At 42.6% G+C, this 23,468-nt stretch overlaps 1 protein-coding gene across 1 annotated transcript; it reads left to right on the plus strand.

Annotated features, from left to right (window-relative positions):
- Nucleotides 1–1,540: 1,540 nt before the first annotated feature.
- LOC124036122 (glycine dehydrogenase (decarboxylating), mitochondrial-like) lies at nt 1,541–23,188 on the plus strand. Its single transcript, XM_046350276.1, has 25 exons — nt 1,541–1,966; nt 2,065–2,143; nt 5,889–6,024; nt 6,470–6,634; nt 6,787–6,864; nt 6,967–7,114; nt 11,841–12,037; nt 12,245–12,341; nt 13,164–13,269; nt 13,478–13,617; nt 14,054–14,134; nt 14,293–14,390; nt 14,740–14,824; nt 14,968–15,009; nt 15,496–15,638; nt 16,084–16,159; nt 17,544–17,669; nt 17,921–18,070; nt 19,740–19,852; nt 20,154–20,295; nt 20,504–20,615; nt 20,736–20,831; nt 21,862–22,034; nt 22,375–22,455; nt 22,635–23,188. Exons 1-25 carry the CDS (start codon nt 1,679–1,681, stop codon nt 22,773–22,775), a joined length of 3,093 nt encoding a protein of 1,030 aa, XP_046206232.1. The 5' UTR covers nt 1,541–1,678; the 3' UTR covers nt 22,776–23,188.
- Nucleotides 23,189–23,468: the final 280 nt, after the last annotated feature.

The raw sequence follows: 23,468 nt of genomic DNA on the forward strand, positions 1-23,468 counted from the left end.
TTCAACATGCTCAAAGGGATATTCAATGTCTGCTTTTTTTTACCCATCTACCAATAGGGGCCCTTTTTGAGGTGCATTGAAAAACCACTCTGGTCTTTGTGGTTGACTCTGTTTGAAATTCACTGTTCGATTGAGTGACCTTACAGATAGTTGTGTGGGGACAGAGATGATGTAGTTAAAAAAGCATGTCAAACACTTAAAGCACACATACTTATGTGACTTGTTAAGTAACATTTTACTCCATTTATACTGAACAAATTTTTTTATGCAACATTAGAAGTGTTGGTCCCATTTTTCATGAGTTTAAATAAGATCACAGAAATGTTCCATATGCACCAAAAAGCTAATTTGTCTCATTTTGTGCACACATTTGTTTACATCCTTGTTAGTGAGCAATTCTCCTTTAGCAAGATAATCCATCCACCTGACAGGTGTGGCATATCAAGAAGCTGATTAAACAGCATGATCATTACACAGGTGCATCTTGTGCTGGGGACAATAAAAGGCCACTCTAAACTGTGCCATTTTGTCACATAACACAAGGCCACAGATGTTTTGAGGGAGCATGGAATTGGCATGCTGACTGCAGGTATGTCCATCATAGCTGTTGACAGATAATGTAATGTTAATTTCTCTACCAGAAGTCACCTCCAATGTTGTTTTAGAGAATTTGGCAGTAAGTCCAACCAGCCTAACAACCACAGACAACGTGTAATCACGCCAGCTCAGGACAGCCACATCTGGCTTCTTCACCTGCGGGATCATCTGAGACCAATCACCCTGACAGCTGATGAAACTGAGGAGTATTTCTATCTGTAATAAAGTCCTTTTGTTGGGAACAACTAATTCTGATTGGCTGGGCCTGGCTGTAACTGTAACTCGGTAAAAATCGTTACAATTGTTGCTTACGTGTTACATGTTGCATTTATATTTTTGTTCAGTACACTTAAACACTTCAACCATTAAAATGGCTCTTCGGCTAGCTTTTGCTAAAGCCGATATCAATGAGCATTAGCATTCTAGCTAACAACGGCTGCATCCAAAATGAGCCATTTTGCAAAGATCACAACCAAATATAATCTTAGCACCACCGTTGGAGCAAGAATCAAAACATAAATGTAAGTGTATGAGCACCCCAAAAAGTTATTTAATTTAGAAGTAATAAAAAGGTACATCTAGGCTATGTTGAATGGGTGCAGATGGCGATGGCTTTTTACTGCCACCAAAAGTCACGCGAATCTCTCAACTGCGCGATATATGTCATTTATTTCCCGTGTAAACGCAGGTTGCAACCTGAGAGCCACAAGGTTGGTATAAGCACAGATGGTGGATATATGTCCCGTTTACGATTGGGGGAAAATTATAGGCACCAATGCATTGGCAACTGGGTCTGGTAGGCTTTCATTGACTGTATATAAACCAGAAAAATTAAGAAGTTTGATGTCTCGCTTCCGTATCTGGGCTCAGTGCAGCCTGGCATATTCAGCGACCGTTCTCTTATCGATTGGTTAGTTCTTGTGGAATGGGCAGGCGTATAAATTAAACAGTTTCAAGTAGTTTGCAGATACTTTGGGAGAAAGCAGAGCAGTGTCTAAGGGATTCAGTTGAGGTCGGCCGCTTGGAAGGTTTCTTTAATCTCTCTATATATATTTTACATTATCGTTTTAGTGAGTTAAAAATGCAAAGCTGTGCAAAGTCATGGGGGATCCTATTCGCCAAGTCTGTGAATCCCCATGCACCTTGCAGACACATTAATGGCAAAAGCCGTATCTTTGGGAAACAACAGAATAGATTCCAAACACTTAATAATGCTTGTGTAACTGTACGGGGTCTACGGACTTCTGCAGCCTATGCTGCTTCTAGACAGATAGACAGAATACTGCCGAGACACGATGATTTTGCAGAGAGGCACATTGGCCCAGGTGAAAGGGACAAAAGGGAGATGCTGGATGTGCTTGGACTTGAGGTAAGTTTTAAATACATTTTGGATAAAGAGAGAAACTATTGCAACTATTTATACAAATTCAGTTGGTTTTGACTTGTATCGCATTTATTGCTTTTCAGTCGATCGCCCAGTTGATAGAAGATACAGTTCCAGAATCCATCCGTATTCAAAGAAGTATGAAAATGGATGATCCTCTCTGTAAGTGTTTCTTCTCTCCAACATCTTTGACAGCACGTGTTATTGTTGATGTTTGTGTTCTCGATAGATATATTGCCTCGTCAATGGTATAAAATGCTGAATTTGCTAGCCGGTGTTTTTTCTTTACAAGTGCGTTATAATGTATTTCTGCTGATATCCCTGACAAATTCATCGTGAATTGATTGATTAATAAATCATCTTGCATATGTCACTTTTTTAAATGTTTTGTCAATATATTTGACTGATCTCTGAATTGTATTCTACAATGGGTGTAAATAAAGCCAAACGAGTGGCTGAAATGTAGATTGCACTCCTATTGTGTGCCAGTGGGTGAAGCGCTCTTCACCCTTAAGTCTTCCTTTGAACATATTTGGAGTTGTTTTTGCGAAACTCAATGACCAGCACCAATCTCCAGTTGGGGAGCCGATGCTAATAGGATGGCAATTGGAGTGTAAAGTTCAGCCTTGAGCTCCTGTCCCAACTCCAGTTCAATCTGGTTATAACATTACATCACAGTTGAATGAAATGCACAAAGGAACTTCATGAGATTCCTTGATGGGTTAGGCATGTATTTTTCTTACTTGAATACATATTTTTCATATTTAATAATAGACTGATTTCAGTTGCTTGAGCGAATAGTGAAACCTTTTGAAACGTGTTTCTATCAATAATGGTCTACAGCAGACCTACATCTACGAGGTGTATTTCATTAGCAAACCCATGCTGTATAATTCCATTAGAGACCGACATATCAGATCACTTGCTTGAGATTTACAAGGCTACATACACATACTATTCTGGACAAGTGCAGTACATTGTATTACTACTTTACCTTGTTTTGTATAATAAATTAGATTTATTTAAACAATAGTTCTGAAGCAACTGACAATATGGCCATAATACAATTAATTAAACAAGTCAATTAAACAGACAAGCATTACATGCAAAGTAAATCAACACAATAGTATTGCTTAAGACAATTATTTGTAATAACATAGATGCATATTTTTTTGCCAATATTTTCACTACTGTAAATTGATGCTCTAATGCGCTCTTCCCATTTGATAGTGATCCATAACCTATGTCATACAAACAACTGCATTGTTTTCAGAGGTCAATAGTGAAACTCAGCTGTCAATTCATAGTATTATTGTTACGTAATTTTCTATTTTACATTAGATACATTAGTCATTGTTTTCACTATCCTGATACACTGTATATTATATACAAAAGTGTGTGAACACCCCTTCAAATGAGGGGATTTGGCTATTTCAGCCATACCTGTTGCTGACAGGTTTATAAGATAGAGCACACAGCCATGCAATCTCCACAGATAAACATTGTCAGTAGAATGGCCTTACCAAAGAGCTCAGTGACTTTCAACGTTGCACCGTCATAGGATGCCACCTTTCCAACAAGTAAAATGTCTGCCCTGCTAAAGCTGCCCCGGTCAACTGTAAGTGATGTGATTGTGAAGTGGAACATCTAGAAGCAACAATGGCTCAGCCGCGAAGTGGTAGGCCACACAAGCTCACAGAACGGGACCGCCGAGTGCTGAAGCGCGTTGCAAAACTTACTACTGAGTTCCAAACTGACTCTGGAAGCAATGTCAGCGTAATAACTGTTCGTGGGGAGCATCATGACATGGGTTTCCATGGCTGTGCAGCCCCACAAAAGCCTAATCACCATGCGCAATGCCAAATGTCTGGAGTAGTGGAAATGCGTTCTGGCAGTCAGACGGAAGTTCATCTGGCAGTCAGACAGACTGAGCTGGGTTTGGCGGATGCCAATAGAACACTACCTGCCCTAATGCATCGTGCCAATTGTAAAGTTTGGTGGAGGAGGAATAATGGTTAGGGGCTGTTTTTCTTTCATGATTTGGGATAGGCCCTTTAGTTCCAGTGAAGGGAAATCTTAATGCTACAGTATTCAATGACACTCTAGACGATTCTGTGCTTCCGATTTTGTGGCAACGGTTTTAGGAAGGCCTTTTCCTTTTTCAGCATGACAATGCCACCATGCACAAAGCGAGGTCCATAAAGAAATGGTTTGTCGAGATCGGTGTGGAAGAACTTGACTGGCCTGCACAGAGCCCTGACCTCAACCCCGTCAAACACCTTTGTCATGAATTGGAACGTCGACTACGAGCCAGGCCTAATCGCCCAACATCAGTGCCCAACCTCACTAATGCACTTGTGGGTGAATGGAAGCAAGAACCCACAGCAATGTTCCAACACTGATTGGAAATCCTTCTCAGGAGAGTAGAGGCTGTTACAGCAGCAAAGAGGGGACCAACTCTATATTAATGCCCATGATTTTGCAGTGAGATATTATTATTATATATTATTATGTTCGACAAGCAGGTGTCCACATACTTTTGGTCATGTAGTATATTTCAGAAGTCCTCAACTTGGGGGAGAGGAATAAGTCCTTCAATTGGTAATGAAGACTTTGCCTAGTGTACTCTGAAATAACACTGTACTACTAGTCACATGTTAGAACAGAACACAGTATCTGCCACTTGCTATTTGCAGAATGGTTGACTGAATATTGCTCGGACCTTATTCTAGGTTGGGTAATAAGGTCCGTGGATCGGGGGGGTTTAATACCACCTTCGGTCACTCCTTTCTGTCGCGTTCCGTTATGTAGCAAGCCATGCATGAAGGAACAAACTGATGGCCATACTGGTTTTTGCTTGTTCAGGTTGGAGGAGGTTGGTTTGCAAAGCCAGCAAGGGATTCGCTCCTCAACAATGGTTCTGAATCAGGCTTTTCTGTTGCTTTGAGGATCTTTGCGACCATAGTGAAACTCCCCTTTGATGAAATGTGCAAATCCACAGTACGGCCCCCCACACTAAACCACTGGCCTCTACTACTAATGATGCTTCCACTTGTTTTGTTATTAATGTTAGATATTTCCAAACACCATCTTGTGCTGCTGTGTCCTAAAGCATCACATTTTTAAATGCAGGATGGATTTACAGTAAAACGTCTTGTGCCACCTAAATTCAAACCGCAAATGTTCACATCTTTGTGTGGTGTATAACAGGAGAAATGCTCATCCTGAATATGAGCGTAGTTTGGGCATTCGGTTCAGAGGGGTCGTGTTGTCCATTCTTTGCTGAGGGAGTTGCTAAGCAGCAATGGAATGCCTGAGGAATTCCAGTGTCTCTGTGTGTATTGGCTGATCCTTGCCACAGCACTGAGGAATTAGGCTAGATAACTAGCCATCGGGAAAGGGACCATATGTTGCACATAATTGTCCCCGCCAATGTATAGAAATATGATGACCAAATGGAAATGCATTCGACATGTACCAAAATGTTGTATACAGTTCACACACTAACATGACACGCAGAGATGTGGATTACACATCCAATCACATAAAGCTGTTTAGTTTAAATTCCTATCCACTCCATTTTGAAAGCAAATCTGATGCTATATGATGTCACTGCCCATTTCAGAAAATGGATGTGTAAAATCATTTTCAAGTTGGTTTCATGCAAGCCTCATCCCCATCCTGACTGAGTCAGGATGATCCGTAATCATAATGCAGCTACCTGTCTAAATGGGAGAGAAGATGCCATCAATCTTGTGCTGTTTTACAGTTGAAATGAAGATACATTTTTATTCATTTAAATCAAACCAATAAGGAAACATACACATCAGAAATGTCTTTTTATTGAAATGCATTTTTTTTTTGTCTCAAATGCATGTGATACCAATTGTGATGGCTATTTCTCCAGGTGAGAATGAAGTCTTGGAGCGTCTCCAAAAGATTGCATCAAAGAACAAGGTGTGGAGGTCTTACATCGGAATGGGCTACTACAACTGCTCCGTGCCTCCAGTTATACAAAGAAACCTTCTAGAGAATTCGGGATGGTATGGGCCACTTTGACACACACACAGAGTGATATGTTCGTCTTGTAGCCAAATTGTCCCCATTTAATAGGGCATTCTATATTTGATTGTGTACTCAAGGTGTGTATATGTATGGGCTTCTGTTAGTCATTAAAGCACTAATTGCTACGTTGCAGAAAAACTTGCCCCGAATCAGAAATCTTGTGACTTGATGCTCAAGTTTCCAGTTTAGGTTTGCACTGGATTAAATTACATGCTCACATGTGGAATCTTGTGATCCATATTTGTTCAACTTAAAACGAGACAACACTCTCAATCATAACACTTTGATTTTACATTTTACAAATGCATTTCTCTCTTTATCTTCGTAAACTTCCACTCACGTCAGCCTAGTGTCTTGATTCCTTGAAAACCAGCTTGTTTTTCTGTATCTTTTAATGATTTCTCTGTATCCTCTTCTCTTCAGGGTGACTCAGTACACCCCCTATCAGCCCGAGGTGGCTCAAGGTCGCCTGGAGAGTCTGCTCAACTACCAGACCATGATCTGTGACATCACGGGCATGGCTGTAGCCAACGCCTCCCTGCTGGATGAGGCAACAGCTGCCGCCGAGGCCATGCAACTCTGCCATAGGTAAGGCGAGAATAAACACAAGTGAGAGATAGTGGTTGACCATTAAAGGATAGTTAATTTAGTAAAGTAAATTGGGCCCAGGCCACTTAGTCAGGAAAGACTCCTGGTCCTACAGGTGTGTTCATCATTTTATTGTTACATGCTCCCCACAGACAGAACAAGAGAAGGACGTTCTACATTGACCCACGTTGCCATCCTCAGACGATCGCTGTAGTGCAGACAAGAGCCAAGTATGGGCATCCTTTCAATACTTCAGGAACAAGGTTAGAACTGTGTACCAAAAGCAGCATCCTCACTATTGGGTGCTCTGCTCTGTGATTGTTGACTAACAGCTACATTGGGGTGAAGACAGTGCTGAAGCTGCCTCATGAGATGGACTTCAGTGGGAAGGATGTGAGCGGGGTGCTGTTCCAGTACCCAGACACCGACGGCAGAGTGGAGGACTTAACCGCGTTGGTGGACCGCGCTCACAAGGGAGGGGTAAGAGAGCCGCCACGTCTGACGTTATTGTTAGTAATGGTTTATTAACCTAGGATGATATGGGGTGTCAGGTAGCCTAGTGGTTAGACCGTTGGACTAATAACCGAACGGTTGCAAGATCAAATCCCTGAGCAGACAAGGTTCAAATCTATCGTTCTGCCCCTGAACAAGGCAGTTAACCCACTGTTCCTAAGCCGTCATTGAAAATAAGAATTTGTTCTTAACTGACTTGCCTAGTTAAATAAAGGTAAAATAAAATATATCTTCAAGTAAATTGGGGTGGGGGTTTGGTAGACTTATTTGGATTTGTCGCTCCTGGTTTGGTAGGAAAGGATCCCTTCTTGCCATGCCACATAGCTTGCCCCTGTCTACTAACTGCTAGCTTGCCGGCCCCGGCTTGCTAACTGCTAGCTTCCCTGCCCGGTCTGTAACTGCTAGCCCCTGCTAACTGCTTGCTTACTAAGCCGGCCTGCTAACTGCTAGCTTGCCCCGGTCTACTAACTGCTAGCTTGTTTAGCTCCGGGCCTACTAACTGTTAGCTTGTTAGCATTGACCTGCTAACTGTCTGAATCGCCATGTCTTCAGTCAGCCCAACCACTCACTGGACCGATATGTTCACTTGGCTACGCATGCCTCTCTCTAATATCAATATGCCTCGTTCATTACTGTCCTGGTTAGTGATTACGGTCTTATTTCACTGTAGAGCCTCGAGCCCTGCTCAATATGCCTTAACCAACCATGTTGTTCCACCTCCTACATATGCAATGACATCACCTGGTTTAAACATCTCTAGAGACTATATCTCTTTCATCATTACTCAATGCCTAGGTTTACCTCCAATGTACACACATCCTACCTTACCTTTGTCTGTACACTATGCCTTGAATTTATGCTATCGTTCCCAGAAACTTGCTCCTTTTACTCTCTGTTCCGAACGTGCTAGACGGCCAGTTCGTATAGCCTTTAGCCGTACCCTTATCCTACTTCTCCTCTGTTCCTCTGGTGATGTGGAGGTTAATCCAGGTCCTGCAGTGCCTAGCTCCACTCCCACTCCCCAGGTGCTCTCATTTGTTGACTTCTGTAACTGTAAAAGCCTTGGTTTCATGCATGTTAACATTAGAAGCCTACTCCTTAAGTTTGTTTTACTCACTGCTTTAGCACACTCTGCCAACCCAGATGTCTTAGCCGTGTCTGAATCCTGGCTTAGGAAAACCACCAAAAACCCTGAAATCTCCATCGCTAACTATAACGTTTTCCGCCAAGATAGAACTGCCAAAGGGGGCGGTGTTGCAATCTACTGCAAATATATTAATACAGAACTCTGCAGGCTATCTAAGTCTGTACCCAAACAACTTGAGCTTCTATTTTTAAAAATTCACCTTTCCAGAAACAAGTCTCACTGTTGCCTTTTGCTATAGATCTCCCTCTCCCCACAGCTGTGCCCTCGATACCATATGTGAATTGATTGCACCCCATCTATCTTCTGAGCTCGTGCAACTAGATGACCTAAACTGGGACATGCTTAACACCCCGGCCATCCTACAATCTAAGCTTGATGCCCTCCATCTCACACAAATTATCAATGAACCTACCAGGTACAACCCAAAATCAGTAAACACGGGCACCCTCATAGATGTCATCCTAACTTACTTGCCCTCCAAATACACCTCTGCTGTTTTCAATCAAGATCTCAGCAATCACTGCCTCATTGCCTGCATCCGTAAATGGGTCTGCGACCAAACGACCACCCCTCATCACTGTCAAATGCTCCCTGAAATATTTCTGCGAGCAGGCCTTTCTAATCGACCTGGCCAATGACATTGACCTCATCCCGTCAGTAGATGATGCCTGGCTATTCTTTAAAAGTGCCTTCCTCACCATTTTAAATAAGCATGCCCCTCTCAAAAATTTAAACTAGGAATAGAGGAATAGAACTAGGAATAGATATAGTCCTTGGTTCACTCCAGACCTGTCTGCCCTTGACCAGCACAAAAATATCCTGTGGCGTTCTGCATTAGCAGAATAGCCCCCGTGATATGCAACTTTTCAGGGAAGTTAGGAACAAATATACACAGGCAGTTAGAAATGCTAAGGCAAGCTTTTTCAAGCAGAAATTTGCATCCTGTAGTACTAACTCAAAAAAATTCTGGGACACTGTAAAGTCCATGGAGAATAAGAGCACCTCCTCCCAGCTGCCCACTGCACTGAGTCTAGGAAACACTGTCACCACTGATAAATCCACTATAATTGAGAATTTCAATAAGCATTTCTCTACGGCTGGCCATGCTTTCCACATGGCTACCCCTACCCCGGTCAACTGCCCGGCACCCTCCACAGCAACCCGCCAAAGCCCCCACCATTTCTCCTTTACCCAAATCCAGATAGCTGATGTTCTGAAAGAGCTGCAAAATCTGGACCCCTACAAATCAGCCAGGCTAGACAATCTGGACCCTCTCTTTCTACAATTATCTGTCGAAATTGTTGCAACTCCTATTACTAGCCTGTTCAACCTCTCTTTTGTATCTTCTGAGATTCCCAAAGATTGGAAATCTGCCGCGGTCATCCCCCTCTTCAAAGGGGGTGACACTCTAGACCCGAACTGCTTACAGACCTATATCTATCCTACCCTAAGGTCTTCGAAAGCCAAGTGAACAAACAGATTACTGACCATTTTTGAATCCCACCATACCTTCTCCGCTATGCAATCTGGTTTCAGAGCTGGTCATGGGTGCACCTCAGCCACGCTCAAGGTTCTAAACGACATCATAACCGCCATCGTCAAGAGACATTACTGTGCAGCCGTATTCATTGACCCGGCCAAGGCTTTCGACTCTGTCAATCACAACATTCTTATTGGCAGACTCGACAGCCTTGGTTTCTCAAATGATTGCCTCGCCTGGTTTACCAACTACTTCTCTGATAGAGTTCAGTGTGTCAAATCGGAGGGCATGTTGTCCGGACCTCTGACAGCCTCTGGGTGTGCCACAGGGTTCAATTCTTGGGCCGACTCTCTTTTTTGTATACATCAATGATGCTGCTCTTGCTGCTGGTGATTCTCTGATCCACCTCTACGCAGACGACACCATTCTGTATACTTCTGGCCCCTCTTTGGACACTGTTAATTAACCTCCAGACGAGCTTCAATGCCATACAACTCTCCTTCCGTGGCCTCCAACTGCTCTTAAACGCAAGCAAAACTAAATGCATGCTATTCAATCGATTACTGCCCGCACCTGCTCACCCGTCCATCATCACTACTCTGGACGGCTCTGACTTAGAATATGTGGACAACTACAAATACCTGGTTGTCTGGTTAGACTGTAAACTCTCCTTCCAGACTCACATCAAGCATCTCCAATCCAAAATTAAATCTAGAATCGACTTCCTATATCGCAACAAAGCATCCTTCACTCATGCTGCCAAACATACCCTCGTAAAACTGACCATCCTACCGATCCTCGACTTCTGTGATGTCATCTATAAAATAGCCTCCAACACTCAACAACAGACTGCATCCAGTTTGTTTATCACAGTGCCACCAAAGCCCCATACACTACCCACCATTGCGACCTGTACGCTCTCGTTAAAAGTCCCTCACTTCATACTCGTCGCCAAACCCACTGGCTACAGGTTATCTACAAGTCTCTGCTCGATAAAGCCCCGCCTTATCTCAGCTCACTGGTCACCATAGCAGCACCCACTCGTAGCACCCGCTCCAGCAGGTATATCTCACTGGTCACCCCCAAAGCCAATTCCTCCTTTGGTCGTCTTTCCTTCCAGTTCTCTGCTGCTCATGACTGGAACGAATTGCAAAAATCTCTGAAACTGGAGACTCACATCTCCCTCACTAGCTTTAAGCACCAGCTGTCAGAGCAGCTCACAGATCACTGCACCTGTACATAGCCCATCTGTAAACAGCCCATCTATCTACCTACCTCATCCCCATACTGGTATTTATTTATTTAATTTGCTCCTTTGCACCCCAGTATCTCTACTTGTACGTTCATCTTCTGTCGATCTACCATTCCAGTGTTTAATTGCTATATTGTAATTACCCCCCCTTAAAATATTTAGATGCACTATTGTAAAGTGGCTGTTCCACTGGATGTCATAAGGTGAATGCACCAATTTGTAAGTCGCTTTGGATAAGAGTGTCTGCTAAATGACTTAAATGTAATGTAAATGTACTTTGCCACCATGGCCTATTTATTTCCTTAACTTACCTAATTTGCACTCACTGTATATAGACTTTTTGTTGTCTTTTGTTCTACTGTATTATTGACTGTATGTTTAGTTTATTCCATGTGTAACTGTGTTGTTGTACGTGTCGGATTGCTACGCTTTATCTTGGCCAGGTCGCAGTTGCAAATGAGAACTTGTTCTCAACTAGCTTAAATAAAGGTGAAAAAATATATATATATTCAGTGATTCCCTTTGATGCAGGTCTTTGGTTGAACAGTGGGCAAGGGAGAAAGTGTAGGATGTGGTGACTCCAGTTTGGTACCTAAGTGCTGTGTATTTATTTAGATTTTTTTTATTTTACGAGGCAAGTCAGTTAAGAACAAATTCTTATTTTCAATGACGGCCTAGGAACAGTGGGTTCAGGGGCAGAATGACAGATTTGTACCTTGTCAGCTCGGGATTTGAACTTGCAACCATCCGGTTACAAGTCCACCGCTCTAACCACTAGGCTACCCTGCCGCCTCACTGTCGCTCATCCCTGTAGGCTCTGGCTTGCTGTGCCACTGACCTGCTGGCCCTGTGTGTGCTACGCCCCCCTGGAGAATTTGGGGTGGACATTGCCCTGGGCAGCTCCCAGAGGTTCGGGGTACCTCTCTGCTATGGTGGTCCCCACGCTGCCTTCTTCTCTGTCAAAGAAAACCTGGTCAGGATGATGCCTGGCAGGATGGTGGGAGTGACCAGGTGAGAGCCCTTGAGATCCACATTGGTCCTGTTCAGAATGGAAGTCAGATCTCTTGAAGTTGTTCAGTTTTGGGCAATATAAGCAGCATATCGAGATTCACTTTATATCATACTTGCTCATAGTCGAAAAGACTGAAGTATGTGGAACACATACATAAAGACTATCTTGATGTACATTTGTTTTAAATGTCCCTTTTTCACCTGCAGGGATGCCGCTGGTAAGGAGGTGTACCGCCTGGCCCTGCAGACCAGAGAGCAGCACATCCGCAGAGACAAGGCCACAAGTAACATCTGCACTGCACAGGTACTGTACACTGAGCCTCCATCCAATATTGACACACTGAGCCTCCATCCAAGATTGACACACTGAGCCTACATCCAATATTGACTGTTGGAATCGGCTAAACTTTGAACATTGAGATATGAAATAAATGATAGAGAAGAAGCCTTGAGTGAATGGGGCTGGGTTTTATGTCAGAAGTTAATGGTTCTCTGTAGGAAGACAGATAGCTTCGGAATGTGTTGGGTGGAAGGGAGGAAATCAACGTGTAGAGATAGAGATAGAGATGACAGATGCACTGTGGATTAGGTGAAGGAGGGGTTGAGGTCAGTAGGTGAGGACAGAGTCCCTTAAGGGAGTAATAAGGGTTTGGTATTCTGTTACCCTTTTCCTGTTGAACCATAAAATGTAAGGATTGGAGAGAAGGAGTTTCTTAAGTGGGATGTATATAACTGTGATGGTGAGAAATGTTTTGCTGTCTGAATTACAGCTTTACAGATCCTTTGGGAAGAATTAAACTTGGTTAAAGCTTCTCTAGTGTCTGAGTTACTTACTCTGAAAAATGAGAACCTAACATGACACACTGAGCCTCCATCCAATACCGACACACTGAGCCTCCTTACAATACCGACACACTGAGCCTCCTTACAATACCGACACACTGAGCCTCCTTACAATACCGACACACTGAGCCTCCTTACAATACCGACACACTTTGCCCCAGAGCAGTTTTTTTGTGTAAATTTCAAATAAAAAATTAAACTAGGTGTAGTGGTTGTCTGCGTTTTTCTAAGTATATTTTTAAAGAACTTTCTCTCACCTTCAAACTGTATATGTCTCTTTCAGGCTCTGCTGGCCAACATGGCAGCCATGTTTGGAGTGTATCATGGACCCCAGGGCTTAAAGCACATTGCTGAGAGGACACACAATGCTGCACTGATCCTGGCTGAGGGTATGTCCTCCAACACTCTCGCTGCACATGTGCATTGCTTTATTATTTCTCTTACATCACAACACTTAGGACTTATGTCAATCAACCGTGACCTAATTTAATCACAAGCGTGTATTGAGAAAGAAATAGTAACATTGCTTTTCTTTAGATAAATTATGAATGATACTGGGTTTTTAGAAATGCCTTTCTCTCTCTCCCTTTGTATCAGGTCTGAAGCGGGCCGGACACAGGCTGCACAGCGAGATGTTCTTTGACACACTGAAGGTTGGCTGCAGTGTGGCAGCCAAGGACATTCTGGCGAGGGCTGTCCAGAGAGAGATCAACCTGCGTGTTTATGGCGAGGGAGTGGTGAGTAGTACCAGATACGTTTTAGGAACAGATTACATACACGTCCATCCAGTGTTCCTACTGTAAGCAGGGCAACAAAGGTACAACAAAACACATCACACTTCAGTCCATGCTCCCATGTGCTTTATTGACAATGTTTGAACCTTAGAATACTTTGTCAAATCATTTTGTAAATAAAGCATAGATACTCTTACGTTGAGTCCCCCCCTATAGATAAAACCAGGGGCTAGTTCCGGATGGGGAAGTGTTACAGAACGTTCAGATAGAAATGTATTGTAGAGTCATTTGAGCTCTACTCATTAAATATCTATCTGCAGCATTGTAGAATTAGCACCCCTGTGAATAAGCCACGTGTGGCCATGTTCATTTATGCTTTAGATACACACACACACACACACATTTCTTTCACTCTGAAATGATTACTATGTTTCCCTAGTTAGGTGTGTCTCTGGATGAGACTGTGAAAGAGAGGGACTTGGACGATCTGCTCTGGGTCTTTGGATGTGAATCCTCAGCGGTACGTTTTGATTTCAATATTCAATATAGGAGTATGCATAAACTCTGTATTGACCCGATTGCAATCTTGAGAGTGAGTGCAAAAGATGCATCTTGAAGCCATGGGACAAACTGATTTCAGCTATCCCATATATAATTCCATTAAATCTCAATTGACAGGAGCTCATTGCTGAAAAGATGGGTGAAAGGGTGAAAGGCATTATGGGTAGTCCTTTCAAGAGGACCAGCAAGTACCTCACCCACGCAGTCTTCAACAGGTTGGTCTGTTTGTAACGAACTCAAATTCCAGTACTGGCCTGGGCGTGATGAGGATGACGCTTGATATGCCATAATTGTTATTATGACTTGTGTTCTCAGCGACAATAGTATTATCAGTATGATACCAGAATGGTGAGAGACATTAGCTGACCTTCCATATTGATTAGTTCTTTCTGTTGTCCCAAACTGCACTTGATGCCTGATAGAATAATTCCTTACACTGGTAACATAAGGTTGTTTACACATGTACTGTAAGTGATAATACAAGGTTTTAGAAGTGAAATAACATATCAGGCCTAAAACGTGTCTTATGATCTTGATTCACTCTGATTCTTCGTCCCCGTGCAGTTACCACTCCGAGACCAACATTGTGCGCTACATGAAACGCCTGGAGAACAAGGACATCTCTCTGGTTCACAGCATGATCCCACTGGTGAGTCTCATGGGAAAGCAAATAAGACATGTTTTACTTTAGACATGGTGCTGTTCACATAATCTGAATACTACACAAAAAAATTGCAAACCACTAAAGTTTAGTGGGCTATCACCATTTTTAATATCCATTTTGTTTTCCAGGGTTCCTGCACAATGAAGCTGAACAGTTCTTCAGAGCTCATGGTGAGTTAATAACAGGTTAACAGGTCAATTCGAATTAAAGGCAGTCAATTCAGGGCATGAACTGAAATTCCAGTTCACTAATAAAAAAAAGGGCATGTATTTTCAATGATTTCTCAATAAACTTAAAAGTAAAAGCTATTTATTTAAAAAGTTGTTTATTTCTCCTTCATTTTAAAATCCAATCAGTGCCTGAATTGACTTTCTTCAATTTGAATTGAACCCAACCCTGGTTAATATCTCTCCTTGGACAAAACATTAATACACCCCCCTAGTATTGAGTGGGAAAAACATCCTTCTTTAACCTCTCCTCCCCTTCATTTACACTGACTGAATTGGATTTAACAGGTGACATCAATAAGGGATCATAGCTTTCATGTTTTGTACACTCAGTGTATGTCCCCTTTTTACACTGATTACTGCAGTCCTTTTTTTTATGGTGGTGTTCTGACTATTTCTCACATTGTTCCCTCTTTCCAACTGTTTTAGCCCATCACCTGGAATGAGTTTGCCAACCTTCACCCCTTCTGTCCCCTGGACCAGGCTGAGGGTTACCAGCAGCTCTTCAGGCAGCTGGAGAAGGACCTCTGTGAGGTGACTGGCTATGACAAGATCTCCTTCCAACCCAACAGGTAAGCCCCTCACTGACACCATGGGGGGGGGGGGATTCATGACCAAATGGGATGTCAGTTTCCCACACATCATCTGAGCGTGATTTACCAAACCGATTCACCACACTGTCAATTAGTTCAGGTCATTTTACTTGATCATTTAACTATCAAAGCTAACTTTGTGGCTGATATCTCTATGTTTCCAAGCCCCCCCCCCCCCCACACACTTATTCAGTATTAACTGGGCTGATGTATAGCACGTCGTGCGACATTGGCCGAGATGGCAAGATGGCGGTATGGTTGTTCAACTTAGTCTATGCTTTCCCTTTACAGTTACTGTAAAGCCCATTGACCAACCTTAGAACTTGGCACGTTTGATGATTATGCTGAGACAGGACTTCACTGGGAGCATGTTTCTGTGCATGTGGCTGGTACATTAACAAACTGGATGACCTTGTCTTTTTAGTGGTGCTCAGGGAGAATACGCTGGCCTCGCTGCCATCAAAGCCTACCTGAACTCTAAAGGAGATGCCCATAGAACGGTAAGTATTGTGCTAATGAAACGAAACACATTCATTTTTGCTAGCACACGTACTAGACAAGGCAGAGTCATGCAGTATGGGAAAGGGGGATACCTAGTCAGTTGTACAACTGAAATGTGTCTTTAACCCAACCCCCCCCGAATCCGAGAGGTGCAGGGGGCTGCCACAATCGACATCCACATCTTCTGCGCTTGGGGAACAGTGGGTTAACTGCCTTGCTCAGTGGCAGAACGACCTTGTCAGCTTTCGGTTACTGGCCCAATGCTCTAACCTCTAGGCTAGTATGTCCACCCTTTGTTAATTGTTAATGCAATAAAATGTAGATTATAAAAGTACAGTATTATTTTTGGGAGTATATTGTCAGAAATGTGGGGGTGTATGTACTATAAATGATAACCCTAATAAATGTTCAGCCTGAATGTTTGCTGTAGTCAGCCTGTAATAAGCGTGTCACATGGTATTGCACATGGGATACTTAGACCTGCCTACAATCATTTGTTAATCAGCGCATGTAAAGCCATCAAGAGACTTGTTTTAGGTACAGACCGCTTTTAGGTATGATGATGGCAAAGATAATCATCCACTCGTTTGCCGACAGACATTGTATTGGAAAAGCCTTCTGAAGAATATCGCGTTTTGGATACTTAAACAGGAACTGTTTGAAAGTCCTCAAGTAGACTAGCGGTTAAGGGAGTTGAACCAGTAACTGAAAGGTTGATGGTTCGAATCACTGAGCGGAATAGGTGGAAAATCTGCTGATGTGCCCTTGAGCAAGGTACTTAACCCTAATTGCTTCTGTAAATCGCGCTGGATAAGATCGTCTGCTAAATTACTAAAATGTAAATCTAAGTATCACAACTGTGTCAAGTAGAGTTCCCGTTTTGTAATTTGACATTTGTCTCAAGAGCTCTCACCACTATCAAAAATAACAACTCCCTTATAAGCACATCTTAGATAGTGGTGTGAGCTTTTCAAACAGTCAATGTCCACAGTTGTGCAAATAAAGGACAGAAAACCCAACACTACCTGGAGGTTACTTGATTTCAAGATCCCATATTTGGTGATTTTAAGACTTTGTGATCAGCAAGTCATGTGCAAAACTGATTGAGCGCGGCTGTTTTTCCCGTCAGGGGGGAATGTAAATGTTACCCAACAAACACACAGGTATTCGTGTCCCTGTGACATTTTTGACAATGTATAAATAAGTCACCTAATAAGAAATCAAATCAGCTGATTACCTATTTTGCATTGATGTCACAGAGATTTGCACAAAGAAATGTTAGGACTCTAATGCTGTAATGGTTGACTTACTTAGGCCTAGTTGGATCTCTTTTACTTTGATGGTCTGATTGTAACTGTCTTTGATGTTTTCTATTTTGCTCAGGTTTGTCTGATCCCCAAGTCAGCCCATGGTACCAACCCAGCCAGTGCCCAGATGGCTGGCATGAAGGTGCAGGTGGTGGAGGTGGACAAGGATGGCAACATTGACATGGCAAACCTCAAGGCACTGGTAACAGCTGGTTGGAGTGATTCTGATAATAAGCTCGCTGTTACAGAAGAGCCTTTAAATATAACCAATGATCTTGAGTATCCCTTTCAAATGCTTTTAAATCTAGGCACAAAGAATAATTGAGAAACATGATGGCCAGAGAGTCGGTGGTCACTATCTACCGGTCGTGCAACCAGCAGTGAATTAGCCCCCTTAAAAGTGGCCTCACACATTGCAGAGTCACACGGACTAACCCATTATTCCTTACTTAGGTGGACAAACACAAGGCTAACCTGGCAGCCATGATGATAACGTACCCCTCCACCTTTGGTGTGTTTGAGGAGAGCATTGATGATGTGTGCAATCTCATCCACCAGAATGGTGGACAGGTCTACCTGGACGGTGCTAATATGAACGCACAGGTGAGAGAAGAGTATATGTTTGTCACCTTGCTGATAAAGTATGTTTTTGTGTGGACATACTGCATTGATACTTTTTTAAAGTTGAACAGTGTGTTTATATAAACTATTTTGTATAGTAAAACTTTGACCCTTTTTGCCAAAATAATTAAAACAACACATTGGGTTGCTTATCCAGGTGTTAACTGAATCATGGACACATCAATCACAAGACTATTTTGAATACATTTAGTTATTTGAGTTAATTGAGATACTGTGTGCGTGTATTCACATGCACACACACAAGTATGTGGACACTCCTTCAAATGAGTGGATTTGGCTATTTCAGCCACACCCGTTGCATATATAAAATTGAGCACACAGCCATGCAATTTCCATAGACAAACATTGGCAGTAGAATGGACTTACTGAAGAGCTCAGTCACTTTCAACGTGGCACCGTCATAGGATGCCACCTTTCCAACAAGTCAGTTTGTCAAACTGCTAGAGTTGCCCCGGTCAACTGTAAGTGCTGTTATTGTGAAGTGGAAATGTCTAGGGGCTGGGGCTGTTGTTCATGGTTTGGGCTTAGTTCCAGTGAAGGGAAATCTTAATGCTACAGCATACAATGACATTCTAGATGATTCTGTGCGTCCTACTTTTTGGCAATAGTTTGGGGAAGTTCCTTTTCTGTTTCAGCATGATAATGCCCCCGAGCACAAAGCGAGGTGCATACAGAAATCGTTTTTCGAGATTGGTGTGACCTCAACCCCATCGAACACCTTTGGGATGAATTGGAATGCCGACTGTGAGCAAGGCCTAATCACCCAAAATCAGTGCCTGACCTCACTAATGCTCTTTTGGCTGAATGGAAGTAAGTCCTCCAACATCTAGTGGAAGACTTCCCAGAAGAGTGGAGGCTGTTCTAGCAGCAAAGGGGGGACCAACTCCATATTAATGCCCAACATTTTGAAAAGAGGTGTTCGAGCAGTTGTCCACATACTTTTCGACACTACTTTTGGTCATGTAGTGTATATTATTTAGTTATTTATTTGTAGCATTTGAACACAGCATTTTTACAAGGCTACCAGGGAGTGCATGGTTGTGCTATTCCACAGCGTACAGAGTGACCTTTGACCACAAGTCTGTGAAAAATACAAATTTCTTCAAACCTCCTTGCACCAATAGCCATCGGTCTGAGCACCCCAAATTCCTTTCTTGAGCAGAGGTCAACTTTCTCATGCTTTTCCTCCCCTGTCAGCAGTAGCCTCTTGCATAGTCAGTCTACACAGGATCCTAAGGGCAGGGATATTTGTATGTGGAGTGGTGGGGGAAAACCCTCTTTCATATGAATAACATGTTTCACTACCTCGTGCATTGCAGGCATGGATTCAAATAGTATTTCAAATCATTAAAATACTTAGGCTGTGTTTCATAGAGCTTGCCTGGGGCAACAGAAGCAATGCAATAGTCCCAAACGTGCAAATAAACAAACATTTGGTACTCCAGGCAGGATCAAGTATTTGAGCAATTACATTTGAAAGATTTATATTTAAACTCAAGTCTGATGCATTTTACCCTCCACCAGTACAGTAGCATCTGCTTCTGCAGATAAGAGGGAATGTCATTTTGGAGAATTGCCTTTCTATCACCCTGAAATCTCCTCTCTCTCCTGCCTGCTCTGCTCTCTACAGGTGGGCTTGTGTCGTCCTGGTGACTACGGATCTGACGTGTCTCACTTGAACCTACACAAGACCTTCTGTATCCCCCACGGGGGTGGAGGACCAGGGATGGGACCTATCGGAGTGTAAGTGACCATAACGGGATTGTTTCCATCAAATGCACAGTAATGGACTAAGTACAAAAACTGAACCTGCCCAAAGGAATATAACTGGCCAAATCCATTATAAATGGGGAGTTCTGTCCTGGTCAGGTCACATAATATATGTATGCCATTTAGTAGACACTTTTATCTGAAGTGACTCGTAAATGTGTGCATACATGGTAAGGAAACACTCCTGGCACAATTTTTTTGTGTGCAAAACATGACTTAAAAGTGGATAATTAATGACTTTTGATGACTTAATGGAGTTGTGCATGTTTAACAGGAAGGATCACCTCGCCCCGTTCCTGCCCTGCCACCCAGTGGTCAGCATGTCAGCAGGCAACATGTCCAGCTCCCTGGGCACCATCAGTGCTGCCCCCTGGGGCTCCAGTGCCATTCTGCCCATCTCTTGGGCTTACATCAAGGTCAGTACCAGTGTACTGTAACTATCCTATGGTTCAGTGCCATGAAATGTAAATAGAGATAATGATAGATTTGTTAGAATAGTGATACTTTATTGGTGATACTTAAAGGTCTTTATAGGCAAATGCATGGGAGAAAAACATGCAACTGAAGTGGGGACGTACCAGTTTAGTACACGCGTTGATACCCTTTTTGGATCCTACTGTGTAGATGATGGGAGCCAAGGGACTGGTTCATGCCACAGAGGTGGCTATCCTTAATGCCAATTACATGGCCAAGAGATTAGAGAGCCACTACAAGATTCTCTTCAAAGGCAGGAAAGGTGAGTGGTGTTGGTCCTATTCACCCAAGTATGATGTCCTGTGTCCATCAGTAATCGGCCAACACTAGCAAATGTTGATTTTCTTAATTAACACAGATTTTTTTGGGGGGGGGTCCACAGGTTTTTGTGCCCACGAGTTTATTTTGGATGTGAGGCCATTCAAGAAGACCGCCAACATTGAAGCGGTGGATGTGGCAAAAAGGCTACAGGATTATGGTGAGCTGGAACATGGATATTCACAACATTGCATTTACGGATAGTTTGGTACTGCTTAAAAGTCAACAGGGTCTACTTCTGTCTCTTTCTGTATATTATGTAAAAGATAATTGAATTATATATATATATATATATATATATATACAGTGCCTTGCGAAAGTATTCGGCCCCCTTGAACTTTGCAACCTTTTGCCACATTTCAGGCTTCAAACATAAAGATATAAAACTGTATTTTTTTGTGGAGAATCAACAACAAGTGGGACACAATCATGAAGTGGAATGACATTTATTGGATATTTCAAACTTTTTTAACAAATCAAAAACTGAAAAATTGGGCGTGCAAAATTATTCAGCCCCCTTAAGTTAATACTTTGTAGCGCCACCTTTTGCTGCGATTACAGCTGTAAGTCGCTTGGGGTATGTCTCTATCAGTTTTGCACATTGAGAGACTGACATTTTTTCCCATTCCTCCTTGCAAAACAGCTCGAGCTCAGTGAGGTTGGATGGAGAGCATTTGTGAACAGCAGTTTTCAGTTCTTTCCACAGATTCTCGATTGGATTCAGGTCTGGACTTTGACTTGGCCATTCTAACACCTGGATATGTTTATTTTTGAACCATTCCATTGTAGATTTTGCTTTATGTTTTGGATCATTGTCTTGTTGGAAGACATCTCTGTCCCAGTCTCAAGTCTTTTGCAGACTCCATCAGGTTTTCTTCCAGAATGGTCCTGTATTTGGCTCCATCCATCTTCCCATCAATTTTAACCATCTTCCCTGTCCCTGCTGAATAAAAGCAGGCCCAAACCATGATGCTGCCACCACCATGTTTGACAGTGGGGATGGTGTGTTCAGGGTGATGAGCTATGTTGCTTTTATGCCAAACATAACGTTTTGCATTGTTGCCAAAAAGCTTACTTAAGTACATACTTACTCTGCTTACTTAAGTACATATTTAAAGTAATGTTTTTTACTTTTTTATTTATTTAACTGAGCCCTCTCCTCATCCCCCTCTGTGTCTGACCCTGGCCAGGTTTCCATGCACCCACCATGTCGTGGCCCGTGGCAGGAACCCTGATGATCGAGCCCACGGAGTCGGAGGACAAGGCAGAGATGGACCGCTTCTGTGATGCGTTGATGGGAATCAGACAGGAAATAGCAGACATTGAGGAAGGCAGGATGGATGCCCGCGTTAACCCACTGAAGGTGCACTTCACTGGCCTGACTCATAGACACAATTTACACAGTGTGTATTAAGCCATGCAATCAGCTACATACAATGGTCTATAAACTCATAGTTGTGTGTGTGTGTGTGTGTGTGTGTGTGTGTGTGTGTGTGTGTGTGTGTGTGTGTGTGTGTGTGTGTGTGTGTGTGTGTGTGTGATAGCATCCTATATTTCAACCTAAGTTATAACAACTGATTGTGATAAGACTGGTGTTCTAAAAAATGTGTGCTTTATTGATAGGACCTAAATGTAGCAAGATTTGAGGTATGTTGCCAGAGCAGCTAAAATAGATGTTCACTTGGGTCTGTCTGTGTCCACAGATGGCCCCTCACTCCCTGGCGAGCATCACCTCCTCCACCTGGGACAGGCCATACTCCAGGGAGTACGCTGCTTTCCCCCTGGTGAGTCTTCCATCTGGACAACATCACTACCAACTCCACTTCCCCTGAGGAAATTATGGCTCTGTTTACAATTTGATTTACCAAAATCGTTAGACACAAATTATTTTACTCTCTCTGTATTAATGTTAATAAATTGTAAGCATGGTAAACTAAAATGTTTCTCATTTTAAAACTTCCAGCCATTTGTGAGGCCAGAGACCAAGTTCTGGCCATCCATCTCCAGGATCGACGACATATACGGTGACCAGCACCTGGTCTGCACTTGCCCCCCTATGGATGTGTACGAGTCACCATATGAGGAGAAGAGAGCTTCCTCATGACACTAACGCCTCTGTTATACCAGCCCTCATCATTCACCACACTTCCAAATTCTGAAAGTCCAAGAGTTGTGCATCTTTTTTCTGTATTTCCGTGATGTACCCTTGGTGCCTCAACTCTGTCTATATTCTATGTTGTACAAATAATTGCCTTGACTCTTCCTTCACGCTGTTTTATTCTCTAAAGTCCAGGATCGGCCCAAAAAAACGTATATCTCAACTTGTGTAGGGTTGTTGTTTATTTGCCATGTGTTTTGTGTTTGAATATTTTTAAATGTGTATTTTGACACTTGTTTACCTAATTACTTATACTAACGTTAGTCTTGATGTTAATACTTTATGGGGATAAAGAAAGTTAATCATCTTTAAATGACCTGTTAGGGAAAAATAGTTGTAATAAACATTGATTGTCTGGATCTTTTCTTATTCAGTTTTGGAAGTAGACTAGACTTCAGTAAAAATCACATTTGAGGTAATACTGCCAGCTAGATGTGACTGTTGGAATATTGGCACTTGCTTTGTCTCCCATGGTTTGCCACATGATTTATTCTGCGGGACACAACACTAATATATTTGGACATTCAGAGTTTTTTTTTATCACCAGACGACATTATATAATTGGGTGAAAAAGAATAAGTGCCGATTACAGTTCTCATAACTGTCCTGTGTTCAGTCTTTGATGCTAATTAATTGGGT

Source organism: Oncorhynchus gorbuscha, linkage group LG05 (genome assembly GCF_021184085.1).
Source record: "Oncorhynchus gorbuscha isolate QuinsamMale2020 ecotype Even-year linkage group LG05, OgorEven_v1.0, whole genome shotgun sequence".
Classification (NCBI taxonomy): domain Eukaryota; kingdom Metazoa; phylum Chordata; class Actinopteri; order Salmoniformes; family Salmonidae; genus Oncorhynchus; species Oncorhynchus gorbuscha.